The following is a 24,495-nucleotide window of genomic DNA, read 5'->3' as shown; positions in this document are numbered from 1 at the left end:
CTGAATATCAGTTTCAATGCGACGACACAACCGTCATGTAGGGGCGCTTTTGCGTGGCGCCTGCATTTAGGCGGCAATGAATACCTTCAGTATGTGTTGTCTCACGAAGGCAACGACGCAGCAGCACCGTTGTGACAAAGGCCTTCTCCCCGTATTCTAGATCATATTTGCGCATACCATGGTGCCACACCGCTATTCGGCAGGGCGACAGGTTGATGCGCGTCCAAGGCCAGAGCTTGCCTCATCAGACAAGGGACAAATCAGGCTGCCTAGGGCCATCGTCTCAGCTCCATATCGTGTCGTCTTCCCTGAACTTTGCCGGAGGCCGCCGCGACCGAACGTTCCGTTCGTCCCTCTTCCGTATGACCACGTCCTGGTCCTCGTCTTCCTCCTCCGCTGGTTCCTGTCCGCCGCCGCCGCCCACCTCGTGAGGCGTAGGGATTTGGCGGGGGTCCCACGATGGTGCATCGTCGCTGTCTGCAACCTCCATCACGTCGTCGAATCTTGTCCCATCCGCACCGAGCGTCTTCCTCCCCAGCAGCGTGGCCGCTTCTGCCGTCGCCGGTTCGGCAACCTCCTGCGGGGCGACCTCCGGAACCTGGGCGGGTTTGGGGACAGGGCGGGGATGCTTCCTAGGTCGTCCGCTGCCAGGTCGTGCCCCGCCCCGTTTGCCCTTCTTCGGCTTCACCATGGCCTTTGTCGGTGACTCGGCGTCGGGTCCATCGACGACGGAGAGCCCCCGGGCTCGTTGGCGCAGGCGAGTGAGGGAACCCGCATCAGGATGCCGACGCTCGAGCGCGGAATCGGTGGCGGGCGTTGGCACGGGCGCGGGCATCCCATGGCCCTCCTCGGCCCGGCCCGTCGGCGCCTGTCGCTTCCGTTTGCGCGATTTGTTCGGCGCCTCGACCGAGTCGAAATTCGGCCCGACCTCGTCCGCTTTCCGCACCCTAGGCCTTCCGGGCCCCCTCCTCTTTTCCTGCTTGGGCGCCTTTCTGGCCACTTGATCCCCGGGCTCCATGCCTCGGGAACGCACGCCCTTGACCTTGGCCACCCTGGCGTGGGTGCCCGCCTTGTGATCGAGCAGCTTCTTGGTCAGGTTGGGGAAGTTCTCTCCGTAGTTGAAGAAGAGCTCCTCGCCGGCTCGGATATCCCTCATGGCGGTGAATTTGATCCTGTACTCCCCGTTGACGTGGAGAATGCGCGGCGTGATGTTGCATCCCCACCTGTCATTCTCCGACGCGTGGTTGATGTAGCGGCTGAGGTTGCCGTAGATGGCCGCGTCGACCCAGATGCCCTCGTTCTCGAGCAGGGTGAAGACGTACGAAATGTTGGATTGCTCGTCAAACACGTCGCCGCGCCGCGCCTCTCGACGGACGCCTTCGTCGTGCGTGATCAGCTCCCCGACGTACTCGATGATGAAGTCGTCCTGGGCAATGTCTTCGGCCGTGAACAGGCCGTAGCCGCAGCCTTCGAGCTGGCTCTGGCCGAGGACGAGCGACTTGCCGGCGCCTCGCTGCAGGTCGCAATTCTGGCACCCCGTCGCGTGAAGCGGCTCGTCGGTCGCGTGGACCGGATCGGCCCGCTCGAGGGCTCCGCAGGAGCCGCAGAGCTGAGGATCGCACTCGCGGTTCAGCTGGACGCAGATGCAGGGCTTGTCCTTCTGCCTCGGCTGGCAGGTCTTGCCCGAGGCATGGCACGCGCAGCCGGTAAACTTGTACTCGCAATCGTCGACGGTGCAGCTGCAGAACTTCTCGCACAGAAGCCCGGCATCGACGCAAGAGCAGGCACGGGGGCGACAGGGCCCCTCGTGGGAGCAGGGCTCGAGCGTTTCGCGCCGCTGGTGTTGGTGACTGACGGTGTGATCCTGCCAGTCGCCGATGAGCACCTTCTTCCGGCGGTCGTACCACGACAGGCTCTTCTTCGCTCGCGCAGGCTCCGCCGACGTGGGCTCCGAAGAGTCGACGACAATCTGCAGTGACAGAGCCTCCCGCAGCACGTGGTGACAGCAGCGATCGAGAAAGTCGGCCGCGAGACAGATGGGGTCGCGGTGCACGGCCGTCGCGTGCATGCATCGGAGGAGGACCCTCTCGTCCTCGGACCAGTCGCGGTTGCGCGTACAGGTGCACGGTGCGCCGCCAAGGCGGTGGCAGTGGCGTTGGCAGGCGGCGAGCGATGCCTGGGCGTCGCGATGATCGGGACCGAGGCGACGGCGACGTCGTCTCAGCGCGTCGGAGAGGTGAGAGCACGACGAGATGGAAAAGGTGCGCTTCAGGTTCTTGTTGTCGTACTCGCCGTGGTCGCACGAGTGGCTGAAGCATATGAGGCATCCGAGGATGCAATAGGTGGCGAGGTTGGACTCGGCGAGCTCGTACTCGTTCATGGCGGCATCGTCGACGTCGGTCTGCGTGGCGGCGCCATCCTTGGCCGTGGGCTTGGAGTCCATGATGCCGTCGACCGACTCGTCGAGGAGAAGGACCTTGCGCAGGTCCACCTGTTTCTCGACCGGCAAACGGTCCGTGAAGACGAGCCGAAAGGCGTTTGTAAACAGCTGGGCTGCCCGGTTGGTTTCCGGCGTGGCGTTGTCGCTCGTGTGGTGGGATCGCAGGATCGACGTCTTCTGCTGCGGCGTGATGGTGTCGTCCGGCTCGCAGCTGGCCATGTAGCTGATGAGGGCCGACTTGTTGCAGGCCGGAATGGCGAGGGCGCGGAGCCAAGCGTCGAGGTAGAGAGACATGGTCGCCGCGCGCTCGAGGTGGTAGGTGAGGGCCTGCTTTGCCTCCCGGTTCATGGGCTTGAAGCCGGACTTGAGATCGATGTCCTCGAGCTCCTCGAGCCATATGTTGTACTTGCTCTCCTCCGAGGTCTCGAGGTCTCGCAGATGAGGGACGAATGTGAGCATCGTGTTGGGCGTCAGGATGTTCTTCTTGATGGCGACTTGGTGGAAGCGGTATCGAGGGACGCGGTCCTTGTTCGTTTTGGTGCACACAATGTCGTAGTGCTCTTCCTTGCTGTCCTTTCTCGCTCTCAAGTGTTGCTACGGTGCCGGATGGTCAATGGACGAATCTTGAAAACTGGTGTTTTGGGGGACTCGAACCTTGGACTTGATCCTCATCGTCTCGCCCTTGGTCGGAGACGCCGGCTCCAGCTTGAGGCCGGCAAAGAGGTCCTTGCCACGATGGACGCGGCGGTCCACCACCGTCACCGACTCCAGGATGCATGTTGTCAATTCGGCGTGGCCGTCCTTGACATCCTGGGCAAAGCCGCTCAGGCGCGCGGCAACGCTGTCGAGGGTCCAATCCGGACTCCCGTCGCTCTGGCTCGTCATCGGGGGGGTGCACTGGCTGGCCATCGGGCGGTCCAGGTGTCTGTGGACCGCCGACGGCGTGGCTGGAAAGGTATGGTTTGGGAAGAAGACCGGTCCGACGGTAGAGTCGACGGCATCCGAGCCGGGCGAGCCGCCGGCTTGGAACGATGGGCGGCCAAGGCTGGCAAAGGCCCCTTCGACGGTCGGCAGAGGCGGCGAGGAGGCAACGGGACCCTTGATGGCGGCTGGTCCTCGGCTGGCCAAAGTTTCGAGGGGCGAGGCTACGCTGTAGGATTCGTGCCCGTACGTGCACTCGACTTTCGGCACATGGTCGCTGCTGGCGTCGTCGTCGTGCACGTCCGTACCGGATTCGAGAGCCGCCATGACAGAGCGACAATGGGCGACTGGATATGGATGGATGACTAAGGCGATCGAGGGCTACGGCCGCTGGCGTCCACCCTTTGTTCTTCCTCTCCTCCAGACAAAGCAGGCGCCGAGTTAAAGCACGGCCGCAGCCGCGTCAAGGGGAAAGGAGAGAGCCTCGTCCTGCTTCGAATCTGAGGCGTATGCGCTGCAGTGGGGTTGCGGTTGCGAAACAAACGAATGAATCCTGCTGCTGCTAATGACGCACCAACCAACAAGGCCGACTGGATCGGGACGACGCCGCCATGGGCAAATCGGAGCGCCTGCCTTTATACGAGTTCGTCCCCTTCACGGGAAACGGTAACGGAGGCTCGGGAGGAAAGGGGGTCGGGGCATCAGCGCCAGCGTGAATGGCGTCCTCTGGAGACGGTGGCTCCGACTTGCCAACCCGTGCCGACAAAGGCGAGAATCTTTTTTCCTCCTGACACGCGCGCGATAACGAGGACGCGGTCGCAGGGGTGGGGAAGGGTTGGCGATCGGCGATCACCCACCTCTCCTACTAACTAGGTAGTATGCGGTACAAGTGGTGCTCGTATTTAATATTATTGCCTACGGATAGGAACGGAGTACATAGCAGTTACCATTACCACAAGGAGAGGCCTAGCAGGAAGTCAGTCAATTGCCACTTTTCTTCCCTGCTGCCGAGACCCTGTGGGCCCTGCTGTCAAGGATGATGTCGGCTGCAACGCCGACTGGGTGTTTCGTATGCGGTTCTTGAGAGGAGACGGTAACGCCGGAACGGTCAATGAAGTTGCACTATTCAGGGAGACCGCCGCGTGTGCTGGCACCACAATGATGCTGGTTGGTCTTTGCAAGAAACTGAGTTGGTACCTGATATTCTTACTGTGTTGCTTGTACTAAGGAACCCGTACGGAGTACATGGCACCTAATAGCTGGTGGGCGCCAACGGAGTACTTGCAGCACTTACGATCCTGCATTGATGTACGGAGTATTGTGTGTTGCAAAAAAAGAGTGGGTCGGAACTTTTGTCCCCCCACTGCAGAACTGTACTGTAGTACCGCTTGGTGCCTACAGGCACCGTACCTTGGCAGCTGATACCTACAAGTACAAGTACCGACAGTACTTACTTACTATAACTACAGTACCTACCTTACCCCCAGTGGTCTCTGTTGCCCCCGGTGCCCTCTATTACCCCAGTGGTCTCTGTTACCCCTGGTGCCTTCTGACGCCCTCTGGTGCCTTCTGGTGCCCCCGGGTGCCCTCTATTACCCCCAGTGGTCTCTGGGGCCTTCTGGCGCCCTCTGGTGCCTTCGGGTGCCCCCGGTGCCCTCTGTTACCCCCGGTGCCTTCTGTTACCCCCAGTGGTCTCTGGGGCCTTCTGGCGCCCTCTGGTGCCTTCGGGTGCCCCCGGTGCCCTCTGTTACCCCCGGTGCCTTCTGTTACCCCCAGTGGTAGGTACTGTAGTTGGCAGGCACTCTGGTAGCAGTTGTAAATACTCGTACATGCACACGCCAGACATGGCACTTGTACAAAATCAATACAACAAGCACTGAGGCAAACAGTCTTCAACCCGTGCTGGATTGGGACACACAGGTGCTGCTTGACCAGACGCTATTCCTACGCACCAAACGTTCCCTCGGTGACTCCATGACTGAATGGATGCTGCGGGCATCTACAGGTGATCGATCGATGAATGATTCGTCAACCGTGACGGTTCAGAAGTCATGCCAGATCTGGTCTGCGCGCGACATGTTGGCGGAATGTCGCTTTCGAGCTTTGGATACGTCATTGATTGCCATCAGGTACTGTCTACCTACTCTCCATGTGCCTCTACAGTACTTGGTGTATGCACAGCAGCAGTAGCAGATGTCGATCCGAGAACTACTGTACAGTAGGTTCGACGAGGTAATGAATACAACGTGCCTCTTGGCCACCTGCTTGCTGCAGACTCGGCATGCAGGCCAACAAGGGGACGCTGCAACAATCCGCATCGCTGGCCAACCGTTGGCCAGGGCGCCCCTGCTACAAGTACATGCAAGTGTACGGATACGGAGTACACAAAAAGAAATCAATACACAATGGCTATTGTTGGAAAGAATACGGACAACAAGGCCAGCGGCCAGCGATGCACCCCGATACCCAGTCTCCTCGTACCACCTGTTCCGGGAGATGCCAGCGGAAGCCGAACTGGCCGGAGAAAAGGCACCAGCTGGGCGAGTTCTGAAAGCGCTAGACCAACAAGCACCTGTGAAATTTACCGCCCACATCGTCATTCACCATCGTAGGCTGACACTAGTGTGAGGTGGCTCGAAACCAGACCTGTCGTCAACCCGCATCCGGCATGGTAGGGGCTGCTCAAGACAAGGAACTCCAAGTCGGCCAGGCTGATTGAGACCCCCCCTCCCCCCCCTGCCAAAAATGGCTGCCAAATCTTGCATCCGGTCAGGAGCGTAACGGAAAAGTACATGCAATTGTCTGTTCATGTATTTACTCCGTAAAACTCCTGTGGACGTAATCATCACTTGGGCGTGGAGGAGGAGCGTCGCACCCTGGCTTTACGACCCTTTCTTACAAGCCGCTCTGGCAGTTGCTGGCGGGCACCAATACGCTGTCGGTACTTGTCACCGTTGCACTGACTGCAGGCGGCAAGCAAATGTACAGTAGGTGGACGTACTTGTACAACTACCTACAGTACTGTAAGTACACGTAAGTCATGTACTTACTTAATACTGTAAGTATCAAGTGCAAGTACATGGACGGTACGGGGCGCAGTTGACGAATCGGGCGATGACGTCGCCAAGCAAGCTCCCCGCCCCTCCTCCAAACGGCGAAATAGGTGTGACGATACTCCACTCACTCCTCGAAACACCATCGCCGCACGCCAGTCTCGCACGAAAGCATCCCATAATAACTCGCCACCACCCCCGCTTGCCCATTTCGACGCCGCCTTTGTTGTTGCGGACATCCTTTGTTTCATCCCATCCGCCCTTTCCCGTCACCTCTGTCCCTGCTCGAAACCTCTCGTCAACCCTCCCGGAACCACTGACTGGCAGGCGTGCAAGCAGCTCGATCAACCTTCACCCAACTGCCATCCCCCCGGCAAGCAGTATTGATTACTCTAGGCACAAACTCGAGCGGGACGCACGAGTACAAAATAGCGATCCAGCATGCATCGTACCTATTCTATGCGCGCCACGCGGGCGCCCACTGCATCCCAGCTGCAGGTAAGAAAACCAACCCCCGCTGCTGCGACGACGACGTACTGTACCCGTTCTTCGGCGGTCGTGGCAGCAGCTGAGGGAGATGGACCACGCTCACACGGACAATGCAGAGCCCCCCACCGCCTCCCTCATCCACTAAGGGCGGTCGTCTCTTTGGCAAGGGTAGCATCGGTGAGTTTGGCGGCACCTCCTGCCCGCCGAGCGTGAGAAACCGATGGAAGCTCGCTCACACTCGCTCTCCCGCGCAGGCCACGCCATTCGCCGGAATGCCGGCGGTGCCTTCGGCCCCGACCTGGCCAAGAAGCTCTCCCAGCTCGTCAAGATGGAGAAGAACGTGATGAGAAGCCTGGAGCAGGTCGCCAAGGAGCGAATGGAGGTTGCCGTGCGTACCCGCTCGCACTGTGCCGATTACCCTTCGGTGGCTGACCATGGCGCGATTGCAGCAACAACTGTCCATTTGGGGCGAGGCCGGTGACGAGGACGTTTCTGACGTGACCGACAAGCTCGGCGTCCTACTGTACGAAATCGGCGAGCTGGAGGACCAGTACGTCGATCGATACGACCAATACCGCATCACGATGAAGAGCATCCGCAACATCGAGGCTTCGGTCCAACCCAGCCGAGACCGTGCGTCCTCCCCGCTCCTTCCCGCACGGCAGAGCAGAGATGACCATGGATGCTGAACCCGTCGTAGGCAAGCAGAAAATCACAGACCAAATCGCCCAGCTCAAGTACAAGGAGCCCAACTCGCCCAAGATTGTCGTCCTGGAGCAGGAGCTCGTTCGCGCCGAGGCCGAATCGCTCGTGGCCGAGGCCCAGCTATCCAACATCACGCGCGAAAAAGTCAAGGCTGCCTACACCTACCAGTTCGACGCCCTCCGCGAGCACTGCGAGAAGGTGGCCATCATCGCCGGCTACGGCAAGCACCTCCTCGAGCTCATCGACGACACCCCCGTGACCCCCGGCGAGACCCGACAGGCGTATGACGGCTACGAAGCTAGCAAGGCCATCATCCAGGACTGCGAGGACGCTCTCACCAACTGGGTCACGGCCCACGCCGCCGTTTCCTCCAAGCTCTCTACGCGCTCGCGCAACCTGTCGCAACGGCGCCGGAACAACATTCGCGCCAGGAACGAAGGTCACGACTTGTCCGGCCAGGACGCGCCACTTAACGATAGCAGCTCGTGGGTCGCTCATCAACAAATGGAGAGCGATGGAGAGGAGGAGTTGGAGGAGGAGGAGGAGGAGGAGGAAGAGGAGGATGACGAGGAGGAGAACCGTCTCGGCAACGACGAGAGCCGCGGCCGGACGCAAGAGGCCATCAGCGCCTAGGTTTTCGAGGCGCACGTGTGCTCGTCGGAGGACAGGGACGCTCTCGGAAAACAAGACAGAGAAGGTTCGCTACGGAAGGATAATTAATGGTGCGAATCCGCATTGGTCGGGCCGGTTGGGCTGACTGGACGGAGCTGGACGGAGTTTGGATCGGATTGTTTGAATAGATGGGCCAGGTCAGTGCTGGCCGATTCCTTAGCCTTAGCTGGGTATCCTTTTTGGTGTATCCTTTGCATTAATACCACGTCATCTTTCCATCGTTGTCGACTTTCCACTCCAACAAGTCTACCGCGCCTCCAAGTCTACTGCGCCTCTACTCTTGCCTTGGGGCCTGAAAGGGTATCGTTCGGCCGTACCGTTGAGCTGCTCCAACCGCCACAGGGAGATTCGAGTCATCGAGGACGGTCCCTGGTCGCAACTTGGCTTGCAAATTGTTCAAGCTCCATCTTGACAATGTGATGGCCCGGCACTACCACCAGGCCGAGGTATCGCGATGACATGGCGGCCGGAATCATACTCCCGCCGGCCTCCCCGGCTAGTTGACGAAGGGCATCGGCCGAGGGCTGTCGGTATTCGTACGTGTGCGCCAGCACGACGTTGCTATCCTGGTCGAGGCAGCAAGTTAGCAGGAAGCAGAGTGGAGGGCTGGTTCGTTGGCCGCGCGGAAGCAGGGTGATGCGAACCGGATCAGTGCACTTGAGCGAGCCCCAGAAGAGGCGGCCATCCGTGGTGAAGACTCGCAAGTTTTTATTCAGCAGGGATCGCAGGTATTCCTGTGCTTCCTCTGTATCCATGGAGAAACGGAGGTGGGGGGAGGACGCGGAGTTTGGGTTTGAATGTTGGAATTTCCGTCTGATAAATCGTGATGCAGCGGCCCCCGTGGAGGCACTTGGGGGAGCATGTACTTGCAGTAAGTACTGGCAATAAGTGGGTAATACCTAGTAGGAATGCACCTAATGAACACCCTACAAGTATGAAGCGCCGAGTACGGAGTATCAGGTAATGCTACAACAATGCTCCTCACGATTTGCGTTTCGTTTGTTCTTGGTAGGAGGTGGCATAGGATAGTCCTGGACAGAGAGAACATAGAGGTTGAATCGAATCCCAAAATGATGAGCCTGGTCCTGCCCAGCCGCTCAACGTAAGTTCTTAAGCCATGCAGGACCAAGCGTGGAGTGTGTACGGAGGGAGTACTGTACGTAAGTACAGTATTGAGTACTTACTTAATTAAGCACTGGTGCTGCATCATTGCAGAGTGGGCAGTGTTTCCACACGAATTCACAAGACTCTGTACCCGTACTCCGTACTGATATTTACGTGTAAATTGGTAGTTGGGCATTTCATTGGCGTAATGAATCTAATCGGAACAAGAAATACTCTACATGTACTCCGTATTTCTGTATGCGTGTAGAGATCATGAATAGGTTGGTGTTGTATTCGAAGGGGAAAACCCTTCAAGAACTGGGCAGGCAACGTCTATTGTACATCCAGTAAGAACTTTGTAATTACAGTGTACTTACGAGTACTACTGTACTAGTTGTAATATATTACTGCCTACCTAGATACCTACCAAAGTACTGTAGTAGTTGTATGTACTGTAAGTACGGAGTACGGAGTTCAAGTACATGTGCTCCGTACAAGACGGACCCCCTCATGGATCTCACAACCCCAGGCCTTAACTCGGTATCCTTGCCGACGTATCAGGCTGGACCTTGCCTGGCGTGCACGTCAGTTAGCCTCGTCACCAACCTCGACTCGACCGTGCATGCACGACTGCCGGCTTGTCCGGCATTTGCACCTCATGCTCGCATCAAACTTCGCCGAGTGTACATCCTGCCTCTAAATTCCCTCGCTGAATGCCTCTCTTTCCTCCATCTCTGCCGGTCCGCTGGCCGTCGTCATCAACGTCCAGCAACAGCCATGGGCGTCAACGGCCTCTGGACCATCGTTCAGCCGTGCGCACGCCCGACAAATCTCGCCACGCTCAACCGCAAGCGCCTCGCCGTCGACGCATCAATTTGGATATACCAGTTTCTCAAGGCCGTTCGCGACAAGGACGGGAATGCGTTGCGAAACTCGCACATTGTCGGCTTCTTCCGTCGCATCTGTAAGCTGTTGTGGTTCGGCATTCTTCCCGTCTTCGTCTTCGACGGCGGCGCCCCGGCTCTCAAGCGTGCCACGATACAAAAGCGGCAGCGCAGACGTGAAGGAAGGCGAGAGGATGCTGTCAGGACGGCGGGAAAGCTGCTGGCCCTCCAGATACAGCGCGCCGCCGTCGAGGAGGAGGAAAGGCGGAAGCGTGGACCCGACGGTGACATCTCGGTCCGCGAGGCGTTGCTGCAGGAGGAAGACGTGCCGACGACGAGCGAGGTCGTGTACATGGATGAGATTGGCATGTCGCAGCGGGAACAGACCGAGTCCAGGCGGTTTCAAAAGCAAGACGCCTATCACCTGCCCGACCTGGATGGAAGCGTGGGGAGCATGGGCAGGCCCGACGACCCGCGCATCATGAGCGTGGACGAGCTCGAAGAGTATGCGCGACAGTTCCACAACGGAGAAGACATCAACCTGTACGACTTTAGCAACATTGATTTCGACGGCGACTTCTTCAAAAGCTTGCCGGCGCCGGACCGGTACAACATTCTCAACGCAGCGAGACTGCGAAGTCGCCTTCGAATGGGTCTCAGCAAGGACCAGCTCGACGACATGTTTCCCGATCGCATGGCATTCTCGAGATTTCAGATAGAAAGAGTCAAGGAACGGAACCATCTAACCCAGCGGCTCATGCTCGAGGTTGGAATGCAGGGCACAGACCTCACCCTTGCCGTCAACGCTCGCATCGCCGGAGAAAAGGGCCGCGAGTACATCTTGGTCAAGAACGAAGGCGTCGAAGGTGGCTGGGCTTTGGGGGTCGTGAGCAAGGAAAAGGACGTGGGCGAGGCCCACAAGCCCATCGACGTGGACGCCATCCAGGTTCAGTATCAGTCGAAAGACGACGACGAGGACGGCGACGACGACGAAATGTTCGAGGACGTCCCGCTCGAAGGTGTCAACAGGCTACCAAAACCGAAAACTGCCACCGGTGCTAGTGATTCGTCCGGCCAGTTCATGGCCGCACCGCGACAGCAGTACCACAACGATCGAGCCGGTCGGCCGATGGAGAGTGCGGACCAAGGGGAGGGGTCTCTCTTTGTAGACGACAACCCGGGAGAAATAGCGCGCACACCACCGAATCATGCTCTACACCCCGAAGAGGAGGATGACGTCGCCCGGGCAATAGCTCTGTCGCTCATGAACCAACACGAGCTTGACCAAGACTTGGCCGGTGAAGAAGTCTCCGAGGATAGGCCTGCGGCAGCACCAGAGTGGGAGCAGAAGCCGGTGGAAAAGTCAAAGCCAATCTTGGGGAGCAGCGGTTCGATTATCGCTCACGTCGTGAACAACCGTGCAAACGCCGCCGTGCCGAGGCGGAAAGAGGTACTAGGCTCGGCCGACAGCGACAGCGAAGATGATCTGCAGGCCATTTTGGCACGATCGAGGAAACAACAACCGAAGACGGTTCCATCAAAGATGGCGTTGGAGGACAAGAACACTTTTGGTGGACCGTTGCCCTTTCCAAAGCTTGACTGGGGCAAGTCACTTTTCGCAGGACAGACTACGGCGGACAAGGAGACAAAGATTTCGGAGCCTGCCGATTCAACGACAACGGTCCTGCCTGAGGATCATCTGGCTGGTGGGTTCGAGGTTGAACCTCAGGACCAGGATGCGCCGGAGCCCTTGCCTCCTTGGATGGTGGATGAAACGGATATCAGAGAGTCGTTGAAGAAGCAGCAGGATGCGGAGAGGGAGATGAACGCAGCGGACAGGCAAAAGGCCGAAGAGGAGGAAGAACGAAGACGAAGGGAGTTGCGAGATCAAATGATTGAGATTGGCTCCGACTCGGAGGATGGAAGCGACCTTGAAGTAACCGAGGTTGCTCCCTTTCTGCAGCCTCAGGTTGCTAAACCCACCATGGCCGTCGATGCCGATGTCGAAAAGGACAACCGGTTGGAGAGTACAGGGGCAGAGGACTCGGGCCAGGAGCCAGAGCAAAGGCTAGGAAATGTCGAGATGGCTGAAACTGCGCCGATGGAGCGAGCGGAAAGCGCTTCATCTCCGGAGCCCGAGTTCGAGGACCTGCCGCTCTCGGCGGCCCCGCTCTCGTCCAGTGCCGAGTCGCCCCTGTTCATGGATGCTCCCGCGGCGCAGGCGCAAGCTCGACAGCAGGTCTCCGTCCAAGAGGACGACACATTTGCGGAGGTGGAGTATGAAGACTTCAGCGACGCCGAAGACGAAGGGCTCATGCTGCAGATGGCCGAGGAGGCAGAAGAACATGCTCGCTTCGCCAGCGAGCTGAACCAGAAGTCGGCGGCGGAGAACAAGGAAGAGTACGAAAAGGAGCTGCGGGCGTTGCGAAGCCAGCAGAGCAAGGATCGGCGTGACGCAGACGAAGTCACGCAAGTGATGGTGACGGAGTGCCAGGCCCTTCTTCGCCTCTTTGGAATTCCGTACATCACGGCGCCGATGGAGGCCGAGGCGCAATGTGCAGAGCTCGTCAAGCTCGGCATCGTCGACGGCATCGTCACGGACGACTCGGACACCTTCCTCTTTGGCGGAACGCGCGTGTACAAGAACATGTTCAACAGCAACAAGTTTGTGGAATGCTACTTGGGGGACGATCTTGAGCAGGAACTCTCGCTCTCGAGGCAGCAGCTCATCTCGTTGGCCCAGCTGCTCGGATCGGATTACGCCGAGGGCTTGGCCGGCGTCGGACCCGTCACGGCCGTCGAGATTCTCGCCGAGTTTCCGGGCAAGGACGGCCTCGGCGCCTTTCGCGAATGGTGGACGGCGGTGCAGTCCCAGCAGCGTCCGAAGGAAGCCGACGTGTCGTCGCCCTTTCGCAGAAAGTTCCGGAAGTCGCAGGCGACCAAGCTCTTCCTCCCACCAGGGTTCCCCGACGCCGTCGTCGACGATGCCTATCTGCACCCCGAAGTCGACGACAGCGCCGAGCCGTTCCAATGGGGCGTGCCGAACCTCGAGGGGCTGCGACAGTTTCTCATGTCGACGATCGGGTGGAGCAAGGAGCGGACCGACGAGGTGCTCGTGCCCGTCATTCGGGACATGAACCGAAGGGGCGTCGAGGGTACCCAGAGCAACATTACGAGGTACTTTGGCGGCGGCGTCGGGGTGGGTGCCAAGGAAGCCTTTGCGCCGAGGCAGAAGGCGAAAGGGAGCAAGAGAATGGCACAAGCCGTCGACAAGCTGAGGGGCCGTGCTGCTGATGCGGATGCCGACGAGCCATTGAGGGAATCGACGAAACGGAGGCGAACAAAGGCCGGGTCGCGATCTTGACCATGGCGACCACAAGGATACGTGCATGGATGGGTGATTCCGATGCCTTGTATCTATCAAGCACTGCGTCGGGGATCGCCATCTTTGATTGCCGATGTTTTGGGTGATTGAATGAGCCAGCGGGCTGTATTGCCCTGGATTGACACCGAGCCACCACTGTGCCTCGAGCTCTGCGGTCCATTTTCACAGCTATGGTTTCACCCTCACCACACGACTTTACGTAATCTTCCACATCTTTGAGCTGATCATTAAGCTGAAAAGAGTATACAGGTGGGAGTAGAGTGGTCCTCATTGTACGAGAAATTTGTTAAGCGGTGCAAATACAGTACGGAATGTTCGCTGCCACTACGGCGCTGTAGGTGAGCTTATAGTCGCTGTTGGGTAATTACCTTATAGGCTCAGATACAGGCTGTGTGTCTGGAGGTGGCAGTCGCGGCGACCCTGAAGCATGCCGGTTAAATGCCGGCCATAGGTACCCACTTGTCATGTGAAACTCAATCGTTGCGCGACGGCATTCCAACCCAACCCAACCCCAACCCATCGATCGCCACTGGTCGAAGCAGCCAGCCAGTCCTTTAATTTTTCATCCCGGTGCGCCATTTCGTCGCCATGGACCAACGCGAGCTCGAGTCGCGCGTCAAGGCGCTGAACAAGACAGTCGCGGCAAACGAGCCACCGGAGAACGCGATCCAGCTGCTCGACACGCTCAAGAAAGATGCTGCTCCTACCGAAGAGATGCTACGGGTACGTCGTCGTCTGGTCCCTCACCCACTCTCTTGCCGCCCTCTGCAGCCCTCCCTCTCGCTTGCTCGACCACCCACCAGCCCGCTCGCCGACGAATCTCATTTCGTCACGTGGAATGAAGATGGTGATGATGATGAAGAAGATGATGATGAAGAAGAAGATGATGAAGAAGAAGATGATGATGATGATGACGACGATGGTGCTCGAGGATGCTCGCTGTCCTCGATGCTCCCCATGGCGCCTTTCGCTGCATTCAGTCTGGGCCACGTCCGCTGACATGCCGATGCCCAACCGCAGGCTACCCGTGCCGGCGTCTACGTCGGGAAGCTGCGCTCGAACCCCAACAAGGAGATTGCCCGCGCCGCGTCGGAGCTCGTCATGAAGTGGAAGAAGCTCGTCGAGCAGGAGAAGAACTCGAAGTTTCGGGGTGCCAAAGGCTCGCCCGCGCCGACACCCACCGCCGGCTCGGTGCCCGCCTCGTCGCCCTCCGCAGCCACGTCGGCAAGCGCTCGAAAGGCCTTCACCGGCGACGCCGAGAAGCGCAGGTTCGAGAGCGACGGCGTCGACATTCAACGCACCGACTCCAACGTTCGCAACCAGTGCATCGGCCTCATCTACAACGGTCTCGCCTACCGGTCCACCGAGCCCGTCGTCGACGTCATCGCCAAGGCCGTCGCCGTCGAGCAGGCCACCTTCGACGCCTACAAAGGCGAGACGGTCGACTACAAGAAGAAGATCCGATCCCTCTTCTCGAACCTCAAAACCAAGTCGAACAAGGAGCTCGGCCCACGCGTCATGTCCGGAGCCATCACGCCTCAAGACTTTGCCGTCATGACGGACGACCAGCTAAAGAGCGAGGACCAACGCAAGAAGGAGATGGAGCTCGAGAAGGAAAACATGAAGAAGGCACAGGTTCCGATGGCGGAGAAGAGCATCAGCGACAGCCTCGAGTGCAGCCGTTGTAAGAAAAAGAAGGTCAGCTACACGCAGGCACAGACGAGGAGTGCAGACGAGCCTATGACGACATTTTGCGAATGCATGAACTGCGGCAATCGGTGGAAGGCAAGTCCAGATCGAGACCCTTTCTCGTCCGACGGGAACGGAACGTTGACCAACCCACAGTTTTCTTGAGCCGGCGCGTTGACGCAAAAGGACGACACTTTCATTACTTTGCCTTGCTTTCCCTTGATTCCCTTTTCTTATCCCCTTTACGCAACGGGAGAAAACATAGCATTGACGTGCGTTGCTCACCACGTCCAACGATTTGGAGCAGACGGGGAGCTGGCGCGATCGAGCGGCCTTGATATCGTTTGGCGTACGTTCTGTCGCCAGTACCTTAACACACATGCATACCTGGGTTGAAACGTCGGCACCCCTATTCTACTTTGGGAATACCACTCCTACATCCCTCGTCTACATTGAGAACACGACCCCTACATGAAAGCGCTTCTCAAGCCGTCCTCCCGTGCCGGAACCCATCTTTGCTACGATCGTCTAGACATCATCGGCTGGCCGTCTGCCGGGAATACGCCGCCATGGGCCCGAGTTCCGGTATGCGCATTCACCTGCGGCGCACGGCGCCCTGCAACCGCCGTATTTGATATCAGCTGCCCACACCCTTGCGTGCTGCTTCGTCACCCAGGAAAACCCTGCTTGCGTGGGTGGGTGTGCGTGCGGGTGTGTGTGGATGTGGGGGGTGTGTGGATGCGGTGCGTCGGTTGACATGTTTACTATTGCGACCTCTGTATGCCAAGCTCCTGAAACAGGTCCGTGGCCTCCGTCTCTTCGAGCCCCATCTCCTTGATGCGCTTCCAGAACTTGCTAAGGTGTCTCGTGCCCGAGTCGCACAGCATCGTGGCGACGCGACTGCCCTCGGGGAGCGTCATGGCGGCGGCGACGGCGGCGACGCAGTTCACGGCGCTGCTGCTGCCGACGAAGAGTCCGTCGTTCTCGACGAGCCAGCGGGCCATGCGGCAAGCCTGCTCATCCGTCACCTTGATGGCGTCGTCGATGAGGTCCCGGCCGGCCTCGAGGTTCTCAGTGACGCGGTTGACGCCGATGCCCTCGACGATGGAGTCGACCTGCTGGCGGCGGCGGGTGCCCTCCCGCTCGGTGGACGAATACATGACGCCGTGCTTGATTTTGTTGTAAAGTCCGCTGCCCTGCGGGTCGGCGAGGACGACGCGGAGGCTCGCCATCTTGGCCTCGAGCTTCAGGTGGCGGGCGACGCCCGAGATGGTGCCTCCCGTGCCGGCGCCGGCGACAAACGCATCGAGCTCGCCTTGGGTCTGGCTGAATATCTCGGGACCCGTCGTGGAGAGGTGGGCGTGCCAGTTCGCGCTGGACTCGAACTGATCGGCAAAGAAGCCCTTGCTACCGTCGGCGGCCAGACGTGCGTGCTCGGCCGCCCTTCTTCGGGCGAGGTTGACGTAGTGGTCGGGGCTCGTGATGGGCGCGACCGCGACCCGTTCCACCGTGGCGCCCAGATGATGCAGCAGCTCCGACTTTTCAAGCGCCTGGTCGTCGGGCATGCAGATGTGCGCCTTGTAGCCCTTGGCGCGGGCGAGCGTGGCGAGCGAGATGCCCGTGCTGCCGACGGTGCCCTCGTAGATGGTGTCACCCTGGTGGGGGGTCAACAGTCCCTGCTTCTCGGCCTCGGTGATGATGGACAAGGCGACGCGGTCCTTTGGACTGTTGCCGGCGCCGTTGAGGAATTCGGCCTTTGCGAGGATTGTCCGGCCCGTCGCTTCGGAGAGAGAATGGATTCGGATGAGCGGCGTGTTGCCGATGGACGACTCGACGCCATCGGATACCGTCGCGCCACAGGTCGGAGGCGCAGGCTGCGGGTCGTAGTCTTCGAGCTTGACGGGGTCGCCCCAGAAGAAGCTGCTCCGCCGACGGACGGAACGTCCTTCTCGTCGCTGAAAGCGGCGCTCGAGATCGGGATACAGGTCCTTGAAGCCGAGGGTGACGAGGACGCCGGTGGCGAAAGCGACGACGAGCGCGGCCGTGCCGTAGGCCTTGGGGTGATCGCTCAGAGACATGATCAGCGGCAAAGGTTCATGCTAGCCATGACGGCTGATGATGGGCTGGCAGTGCTGCACGCCCTCGGGCGGGGTGGAGGGTGTCCAAGGTGGTCGAGCGTGGGTGTTGATGCTGATGTTTGGCACACTTTCTGCATATCGAGTTTAGATACACTTAAAGCAGTATCCGTACTTAAGAGGCAGTACTCCGTAAGCAAGTATTTAATATTACTGTAGTTTTAATCTACTCCGTACCGGGACTAAGTATGTGGTACCTGCATTACTTGTGCCCACAAAGTGGCAGGCGCTTGTACTCTGTACTTGGCGGACGGAAGTTCTGCTAGCCAGCCTGGTGGGGGGGGGGGGGGGGAGCGGCAGCAATTTTTGGGCAGGTACGGAATACAGCACTCCGTTAATCCGTCGTGCGTACAATGTTGAAAGCTGCTTGGTTTGCAGCTACCGTCGCTCCATCGTCAGGCCAGCTTCCGGCCACCACCCAACAGGCGCCATGGACTCTCCCATTGTTGCCCAGCTCTTCCGGAAGCTCTTCCTCCATCGCCCTCGGGGCTGTCAGGGTCGGCCCCTAAGCCGCATGTCGGCCCTCCATCGGCTCGGCCGTCATGATCCTCGTCCGTACTCGACGAGGGCTTCCCGCGACCGTGGGATGAAGACCAACGAGAGTCGCTGGCAGCAGAGGACGCACATCATGCCGGAGGATCGGAGGAGCGAGTTTGCCGACTACCCTTACGTCTCCGTCCACGACTTGAAGACACGGACCCAGCGCCCGCGCAAGGTCAAGATGCTGCTGCGCGACTTCATAGACGGTACCGAGCCTACCCCCGGGCTGTCGTGGTCCAAGCCGGCTGACATGCATTCGCAGACAGCCTCTACAACCCTTCGTACGGCTACTTCTCCAAGCAAGCCGTCATCTTCAGTCCCGGAGAGCCCTTCGACTTCCCCTCGATGCGCGACGAGCTCGAGTTCCACGCCCAGCTCGGCCGCCGCTACACCGAGTTCGAGGACGAGCTCGACGACGGCGAGGGCGAGAACCCGACCCGCCAGCTCTGGCACACGCCCACCGAGCTCTTCCGCCCCTACTACGGCGAGGCCATTGCTCGCTACCTCGTCTCCAACTACCGTCTCACCACCTACCCCTACGACGACCTTCTCATCTTCGAGATGGGTGCCGGCCGCGGAACGCTCATGCTCAACATTCTTGATTACATCCGTGAGGTCGACCCGCAGGTCTACGCCCGCACCAAGTTCAACATCATCGAAATCTCCCCCTCGCTCGCCCACTTGCAGAACCGCCACCTGCTCTCGACGGCCGAGTCGCGCGGTCACGCGGACAAGGTTGACATCATCAACAAGAGCATTTTTGAGTGGGACAGATACGTCCCCTCGCCCTGCTTCTTTCTCGCTATGGAGGTCTTCGACAACTTTGCCCACGACGGCATCCGCTACGACGTGTCCAACGAGGAACCCTTGCAGGGTCATGTCCTCATCGACGGCGACGGCGACTTTTACGAGTTTTACGTCCACGAGCTCGATCCTGTCGCCGCACGCTTCTTCCGCGTCCGCCATGCTGCCACCGCCGGCCACTATCCGAAGCCGTATCCGTCCAACGCGGCGCTGCGGTACCTGTCGACGAGGATGCCATTTGCCGCCAACCTCTCCGATCCGGAGTTTATACCCACTCGTCTGATGCAGTTCTTCGACGTTCTCGAAAAGTACTTTCCCGCCCACCGCCTCGTCACCTCCGACTTCCACTCCCTCCCGCAGGCAGTCAGGGGCCTGAACGCCCCCGTCGTGCAGACCCGCTATCAGAGGAGGATGGTGCCCGTGACGACTCCCCTCGTACGTGGGCCCCGGAACGCCCCCCGCCGAGTGCTTCTCCATTTTTGCTGACGACAGTCCTCAGGTCCACCAGGGCTACTTTGACATTCTCTTTCCTACAGACTTTCGCATCACCGAGGCCATCTACCGAGCCATCACCGGCAAGCTTACCCGCGTCATGTCCCACGGCGACTTCCTTCGACGATGGGCGTACGTCGAGGACACGCAGACGCGTAGCGGCGAAAACCCCTTGCTATCGCACTACAAGAATGCCAGCGTCATGGTAACGGTGTGAAACCCGACTCCATACTCATCCAGGCTACGGAGTGCCGACACTGGGACTTGCCGAGCCTGTATGGGCTTGTTGCTCGGGCGATGGTCGTCGATATCCTCTTGTGGGCGAGGTGAAGAACGGGCGCAGGGACGTAGCGTTAGAATCCAACCATCACTGCCTTCCTTGTACTTATATATACCCTGCACTACCGCACTGGATAGACATCGTAGACATTGCTGTACACTAGAGAGTGGGCCATCGTTTCACGCACGGCAAGATCGAAGCCGGAAAAGGGCTTGCGCTCTCCTGCCCGTCCCATTGCAAGAGCCCACCTGCTCGCAGCTCGACGGCATGCCCGGGTTCGGGCGGATGAAAGCGAACGAGGGTATCCGTCCTCACAGCTTCAACTTCTCTTCCAGCCACTTGACAGCCACCTCTACGCCATCGTCAATCCTCTCCGGGTTCGTACCCTGGCCCTGGCGCAAAGGCTCCTTTCCGCCGGAGCGGCCGCCGACGACGCCGGAGACGGAGCCTGCCCACTGCTCAGCGGTGACGCCTTGAGACGACAGGTGCTACGAGACGCAAGCGTTAGCAAGTCGGACACGACAGCACCGGCACTGGAATGAGAACGACATCGCTTACCGATCCGACAAAGACGCCGTGCACGACCGTTCCCTCCGCTTCGTTGCCGCCGAACAGGTACACCGACTTCTCCTTCTCCTTGCCCTGGAAATGCTTGAAGACCTCGGCGAGGGCCTTGGCGTTGCCGCCGATGGGCAGCCTGCCGACGAACCATTTTGAGTCCTCGTTCTTTTCAAAGTGCTTGAGCACCGTGTCGAGCGCCGTCTTGGCCTCGGCCTTCTGCCGCTTCTTCTGCTCGTTGACGACGGCCGTCGAAATCTTCTGGAACCGCTGGTTCAACTTGTCCTTGGTGAGTGTCGAGATGACCAGCTGGCTGAGCGCGACCGAGACGGCCTTGAGCTGCGCCTCCTTCTCGGGGCCGAAAGGCAGCGCGTCGAGGGCATCCAGCTGCTTGGAGAACTCGACAGCCTCGCGCTGGACCTGGTGCGCCGCCTCGCCGGTGTAGGCGATGATGCGACGGATGCCCTTGGCGATGCCGCTCTCCTCGACGATGACGAGGTCCTTGATGAGACCCGTGTGGTCGACGTGGGTGCCACCGCAGAACTCGACGCTGTACTGGCGCCACTCCTCCTTCTTCGGGTCCTTGAGCATGGTGTCGATGTCCATGCCGATCGACACGACACGCACGGGGTTGGGATACGTCTCGCCGAAGACGGCACGGACACCCTCAATCTCGCGGGCAAGATCCAGGTCGACGTCCTTGGCGTACACCTTGGAGCCCCTGCGGATGTAGGCATTCGAAGAGTCCTCGATCTTCTGCAGCTCATCGAGCTTGACCTGCGTCTTGTGGGAAAAGTCGAAGCGCAGCTTCTCGCTGTCGACGAGGGAGCCTTTCTGGTTGATGTCCTCGCCGAGGACTTCCCTCAGAGCGTGGTTGAGAACGTGGGTGCCGGTGTGGTTGTTGCGGATGGGCGACCGTCGAAGCTCGTCGTACTCGCAGATGACCTCGTCGCCGGCCGAGAGCACGCCGTACTCGACGTAACCGCTGTGCAGGATGTAGCCGCCAAAGTTCTGCACGTCCATGACCTTGAATTCGACAACGTCGTCGATGACGACTCGACCCGTGTCGGCGACCTGGCCACCCGACTCGGCGTAAAAGTTGGTGCTGTCGAGGAGGATGCCAATCGCCGTGGCGGGCGGGAGGTCCTTGGTCGACCTGTGGAAGGTCTTGCCGTCGAAGACGAGCTGCACCTTGGCCTTGCTGTCTCCCTTGGAGAACTTGGCGTCGTCGTTTGTGCGAGCAACGTTGAGCTGCTGCTCGAGCTCGGCGATCTGATGGACGTTGAGCTTGGAGAAGGTATCGGCGGAGCCCTTGACCGCCTTGCTCGCCTCCCTCGCCTTTTCCTTGGCGGCGTTCACCTCGGCCTCGTCGATGTCGAGACCGCGCTCCTCGGCCATCAGCTTCGTCAAGTCGACGGGGAAGCCAAAAGTATCGTACAGGCGCCAGACGACGCCGCCATCGAGCTTGGTGACATTCTTCTTGGCCGCCTCGGCCGCGTACTTTTCAAACTGGGCCTCGCCACGGTCGAGGGTTCGCGCGAAAGCCTCCTCCTCCTCGTCAAGAATCTCCTCGATGTCCTGCCTCTTCTTGACGAGCTCCGGGAACTGGGTGCCCATGTGGTCGACCAAGGCGGGGAGGATCTTGGAGAAGAAGGAGCCGATCTCGGCGTTGAGATACTTTCGTGCGTAGCGAACGCCTCGGCGGAGAATCCGTCGGATGACGTAGCCGCGGCCGTCGTTGTTGGGCACGGCGCCGTCGGAGATGGCAAAGGAGAGCGTTCGGATGTGGTCGGCGACGACTCGGTAGGCGGTATCGATGCCGTCGGCGTCGTCCTTGCCGTACTTGTCGGTGTAGGGCCTGACGCCTGTGACGGTCTGGATCTGGTTGAAGATGGGGGTGAAGCAGTCGGTCGCGTAGTTGGACTCGGTGTCCTGGAGGGCCGAGACCAAACGCTCGTAGCCCATGCCGGTGTCGATGTGCTTCGCGGGGAGGGGCTTCAGGCTCCTGTCCTTTTGACGGTCATACTGCATGAAGACGATGTTCCAGATCTCGACGACCATGGGTTCGTCCTTGTTGACAATGTGCGCGGCGTTGCGGCCGCCGCCGACCTTGTCGTAGTGCACCTCGCTGCAGGGTCCGCAGGGGCCCTGGTCGCCCATCTCCCAGAAGTTGTCCTTCATGTCTCCCGGGAGGATCTGGTCCTCGGGGACGCCGACGGCCTTCCACAGCTCCTTGGCCTCGAGGTCGGGCTCGAGGTTGAGAGAGGGGTTGCCCTCAAAGTAGGTGACGTAGAGGCGCCGGGGGTCAAGACCGTAGACCTTGGTCAGGAGCTCCCAGGACATGGCGATGGCCTCCTTCTTGAAGTAGTCGCCAAAGGACCAGTTGCCAAGCATCTCGAAGAAGGTGTGGTGATAGCTGTCCTTGCCAACGTCGTCGAGATCGTTGTGCTTGCCACCGGCACGGATGACCTTTTGGGAGTCGGCGGCGCGCTTCAGAGAAAACATGGGGTCGGTTTTGCCGACGGTGCCGAGGAAGATGGGCTTGAACTGGTTCATGCCCGCGTTGGTGAAGAGCAGGGTAGGGTCATTGTGAGGGACGACGGAGCCGGAAGGGACTGCAGGAAGAAATGAGCATTAGCCGCTTTGTTGGCCGTCGGAGGATGATTATATCAGTCGGGTATGTCAGTCGTGTGTACACACACACACGCACACGCATGTTGAAATGCCCGTGTGCATGCATGTACGCAGGTGTGCAATCGTCGCTGAAGAGAGAAGAACGAGACGGCGACCTCGGAACTGCCCTGTCGTTGTTCTTCGGTCTCATGGCGGGTGGCGGGAGGGTAGGTCGGGGGGGCAACATACCGATCGAGTGACCCCGCTGCTCGAAGAAATCGAAGAAGGTCTGGCGCACCTTTTGCGCTGGCCATTTGCCTTCACTCATGCTTGCCGCAACCGAAAAAGGGTATCGCCGACAGCAAGTAGCCAATATGCTCTGTCGTATCGGCCGCGCCGTGGGAAGGGTGTGAAGGAAACGTGGGCGGCACTGCCGTTGCTGCCTGGGATGATGAAGATGGTGGTGGTTGTTGTGGTGGCGGGGTTGAATGTCGTGGTAGCGTTGCTGGTGCTGCTGGTGGGTTTCGTAGAAGTTTCTACAAGCGTCGGTCCAGCAGGATGGTAGGGATACAAGAGAGCGTGCGGCTGCCCCTCCAGCGCCGACGGCACTCAATCCTCTCCGCATATGCCCGCTAACTCTCCGTCAACCGGCTCGTGACTCAGCGTCGGCGACGCGGCGCAGGCTTTGCGTCGATCCAATCGGCCGCGATCAATTAAATGACTCCCTGATCCGAGCTGCCACCGACGCGCTCTCCCTGCCGTTTGCCGCTTGCTGTTGTTGGGGGAAAGGGGACGCAGGTCGAGTCGGTGGTGATGATGGTGCAGAGAGATGGCGCGCAGCAGCAGCAGCAGGTCTCCGCCAGCGCTGCCTTGTACCCCTCTGGACCTGGAGCTCTGCCTCAGACAGCAACGACGCTATCAGGCCACAAGAGGAAGGCATCGACACAAGACAACGAACGGCTCTCCAAACGGCTCAGTCTTTTGAATCTCGGTATGTACACTGTGGCACCGCCTCTCAGGAACGAAATGTTTATTGCCGTTCGCCGTTCTTCGTGCTGATGATGGAGTGACTTGCAGAGCGCGGCGGCGGCCCCAAGCTATTCGCCTCGGTCGAGCCGTGGTCCGCCCGCGAGGCAGACGCAACGACGGATCAACAAAGGCACACTCTTCCTCTCGCACCAGCACCAGATGATTTGATGCAAGTCGACGACTCCAAGCACAAGGTCTACATTTACGACATCGACAAAGAGCTCTCGGCCGACGGCGAGAATGACGCGGGCCAGGTTGTCCTCCTCGCAGACATCAAGAAGCACCTTCAGCAGAACTGCATACCGCCTCAGGTTCTTGCCAACCGCAACGATGAGCTTGCGGACATGCAGATGGTCCTGTACAGCGACCCCAAGTCCCTGACGGTGCCGGAGGAACGAGACGGTGTGCGCAAGGCCGTCATCGAGGCTCGCCGCCGTGTTCGAGAGAGGCAGAGGCAAGAGAGGGGGGGCGTCGCCTCGCTCGGCGGAATCGCCACGGCCCAAGTCGTCGAGGCCCGAGACGAGGATGGAGATGTCGATGCGATGGACATGGACTAGACGGCCACGGCCGCTGCGCGTCTGATATACCCGGGAAGCACTTGGCGTTCTGCGTGTTGGTAACATGGTATGGTCAAAGCAATGTAATCGATGATAAAACGCCGAGGCTCAGTAAAATCAGTGAAACTGTACATGCCATCGCTTC

At 59.5% G+C, this 24,495-nt stretch overlaps 9 protein-coding genes across 9 annotated transcripts; 5 read left to right on the top strand and 4 right to left on the bottom strand.

Annotated features, from left to right (window-relative positions):
* Window positions 1–283: 283 nt before the first annotated feature.
* On the bottom strand, window positions 284–3,688 carry DCS_06619 (putative enhancer of zeste 2; the record flags this gene model as incomplete). Its single annotated transcript, XM_040803907.1, has 2 exons — window positions 284–3,034; window positions 3,095–3,688. 2 exons carry the CDS (start codon window positions 3,686–3,688, stop codon window positions 284–286), a joined length of 3,345 nt encoding a protein of 1,114 aa, XP_040654011.1.
* A 3,325-nt stretch (window positions 3,689–7,013) lies between these two features.
* On the top strand, window positions 7,014–8,241 carry DCS_06618 (uncharacterized protein; the record flags this gene model as incomplete). Its single annotated transcript, XM_040803906.1, has 4 exons — window positions 7,014–7,080; window positions 7,158–7,291; window positions 7,353–7,536; window positions 7,604–8,241. The coding sequence occupies 4 exons, from the start codon at window positions 7,014–7,016 to the stop codon at window positions 8,239–8,241; spliced, it is 1,023 nt and encodes a 340-aa protein (XP_040654010.1).
* Window positions 8,242–8,633: 392 nt separating this feature from the next.
* On the bottom strand, window positions 8,634–9,035 carry DCS_06617 (LSM domain-containing protein; the record flags this gene model as incomplete). Its single annotated transcript, XM_040803905.1, has 1 exon — window positions 8,634–9,035. The coding sequence occupies one exon, from the start codon at window positions 9,033–9,035 to the stop codon at window positions 8,634–8,636; it is 402 nt and encodes a 133-aa protein (XP_040654009.1).
* Window positions 9,036–9,894: 859 nt separating this feature from the next.
* Window positions 9,895–13,632, top strand: DCS_06616 (DNA excision repair protein Rad2; the record flags this gene model as incomplete). Its single annotated transcript, XM_040803904.1, has 1 exon — window positions 9,895–13,632. The coding sequence occupies one exon, from the start codon at window positions 9,895–9,897 to the stop codon at window positions 13,630–13,632; it is 3,738 nt and encodes a 1,245-aa protein (XP_040654008.1).
* A 609-nt stretch (window positions 13,633–14,241) lies between these two features.
* Window positions 14,242–15,507, top strand: DCS_06615 (uncharacterized protein; the record flags this gene model as incomplete). The annotated part of the gene is made up of 3 exons (XM_040803903.1): window positions 14,242–14,376; window positions 14,425–14,643; window positions 14,704–15,507. 3 exons carry the CDS (start codon window positions 14,242–14,244, stop codon window positions 15,505–15,507), a joined length of 1,158 nt encoding a protein of 385 aa, XP_040654007.1.
* A 599-nt stretch (window positions 15,508–16,106) lies between these two features.
* DCS_06614 (uncharacterized protein) lies at window positions 16,107–17,420 on the bottom strand (the record flags this gene model as incomplete). The annotated part of the gene is made up of 1 exon (XM_040803902.1): window positions 16,107–17,420. The coding sequence occupies one exon, from the start codon at window positions 17,418–17,420 to the stop codon at window positions 16,107–16,109; it is 1,314 nt and encodes a 437-aa protein (XP_040654006.1).
* Window positions 17,421–17,907: 487 nt separating this feature from the next.
* Window positions 17,908–19,530, top strand: DCS_06613 (uncharacterized protein; the record flags this gene model as incomplete). Its single annotated transcript, XM_040803901.1, has 3 exons — window positions 17,908–18,223; window positions 18,280–19,256; window positions 19,321–19,530. 3 exons carry the CDS (start codon window positions 17,908–17,910, stop codon window positions 19,528–19,530), a joined length of 1,503 nt encoding a protein of 500 aa, XP_040654005.1.
* A 374-nt stretch (window positions 19,531–19,904) lies between these two features.
* Window positions 19,905–23,092, bottom strand: DCS_06612 (alanyl-tRNA synthetase; the record flags this gene model as incomplete). Its single annotated transcript, XM_040803900.1, has 3 exons — window positions 19,905–20,081; window positions 20,152–22,766; window positions 23,014–23,092. 3 exons carry the CDS (start codon window positions 23,090–23,092, stop codon window positions 19,905–19,907), a joined length of 2,871 nt encoding a protein of 956 aa, XP_040654004.1.
* Window positions 23,093–23,577: 485 nt separating this feature from the next.
* Window positions 23,578–24,350, top strand: DCS_06611 (uncharacterized protein; the record flags this gene model as incomplete). The annotated part of the gene is made up of 2 exons (XM_040803899.1): window positions 23,578–23,755; window positions 23,842–24,350. The coding sequence occupies 2 exons, from the start codon at window positions 23,578–23,580 to the stop codon at window positions 24,348–24,350; spliced, it is 687 nt and encodes a 228-aa protein (XP_040654003.1).
* Between the last annotated feature and the right edge of the window lie 145 nt (window positions 24,351–24,495).

This window comes from Drechmeria coniospora, chromosome 03 (genome assembly GCF_001625195.1).
Source record: "Drechmeria coniospora strain ARSEF 6962 chromosome 03, whole genome shotgun sequence".
Classification (NCBI taxonomy): domain Eukaryota; kingdom Fungi; phylum Ascomycota; class Sordariomycetes; order Hypocreales; family Ophiocordycipitaceae; genus Drechmeria; species Drechmeria coniospora.
Note: the sequence above shows the minus strand (reverse complement) of the source record. Positions and strands in the feature narration are given on the sequence as shown.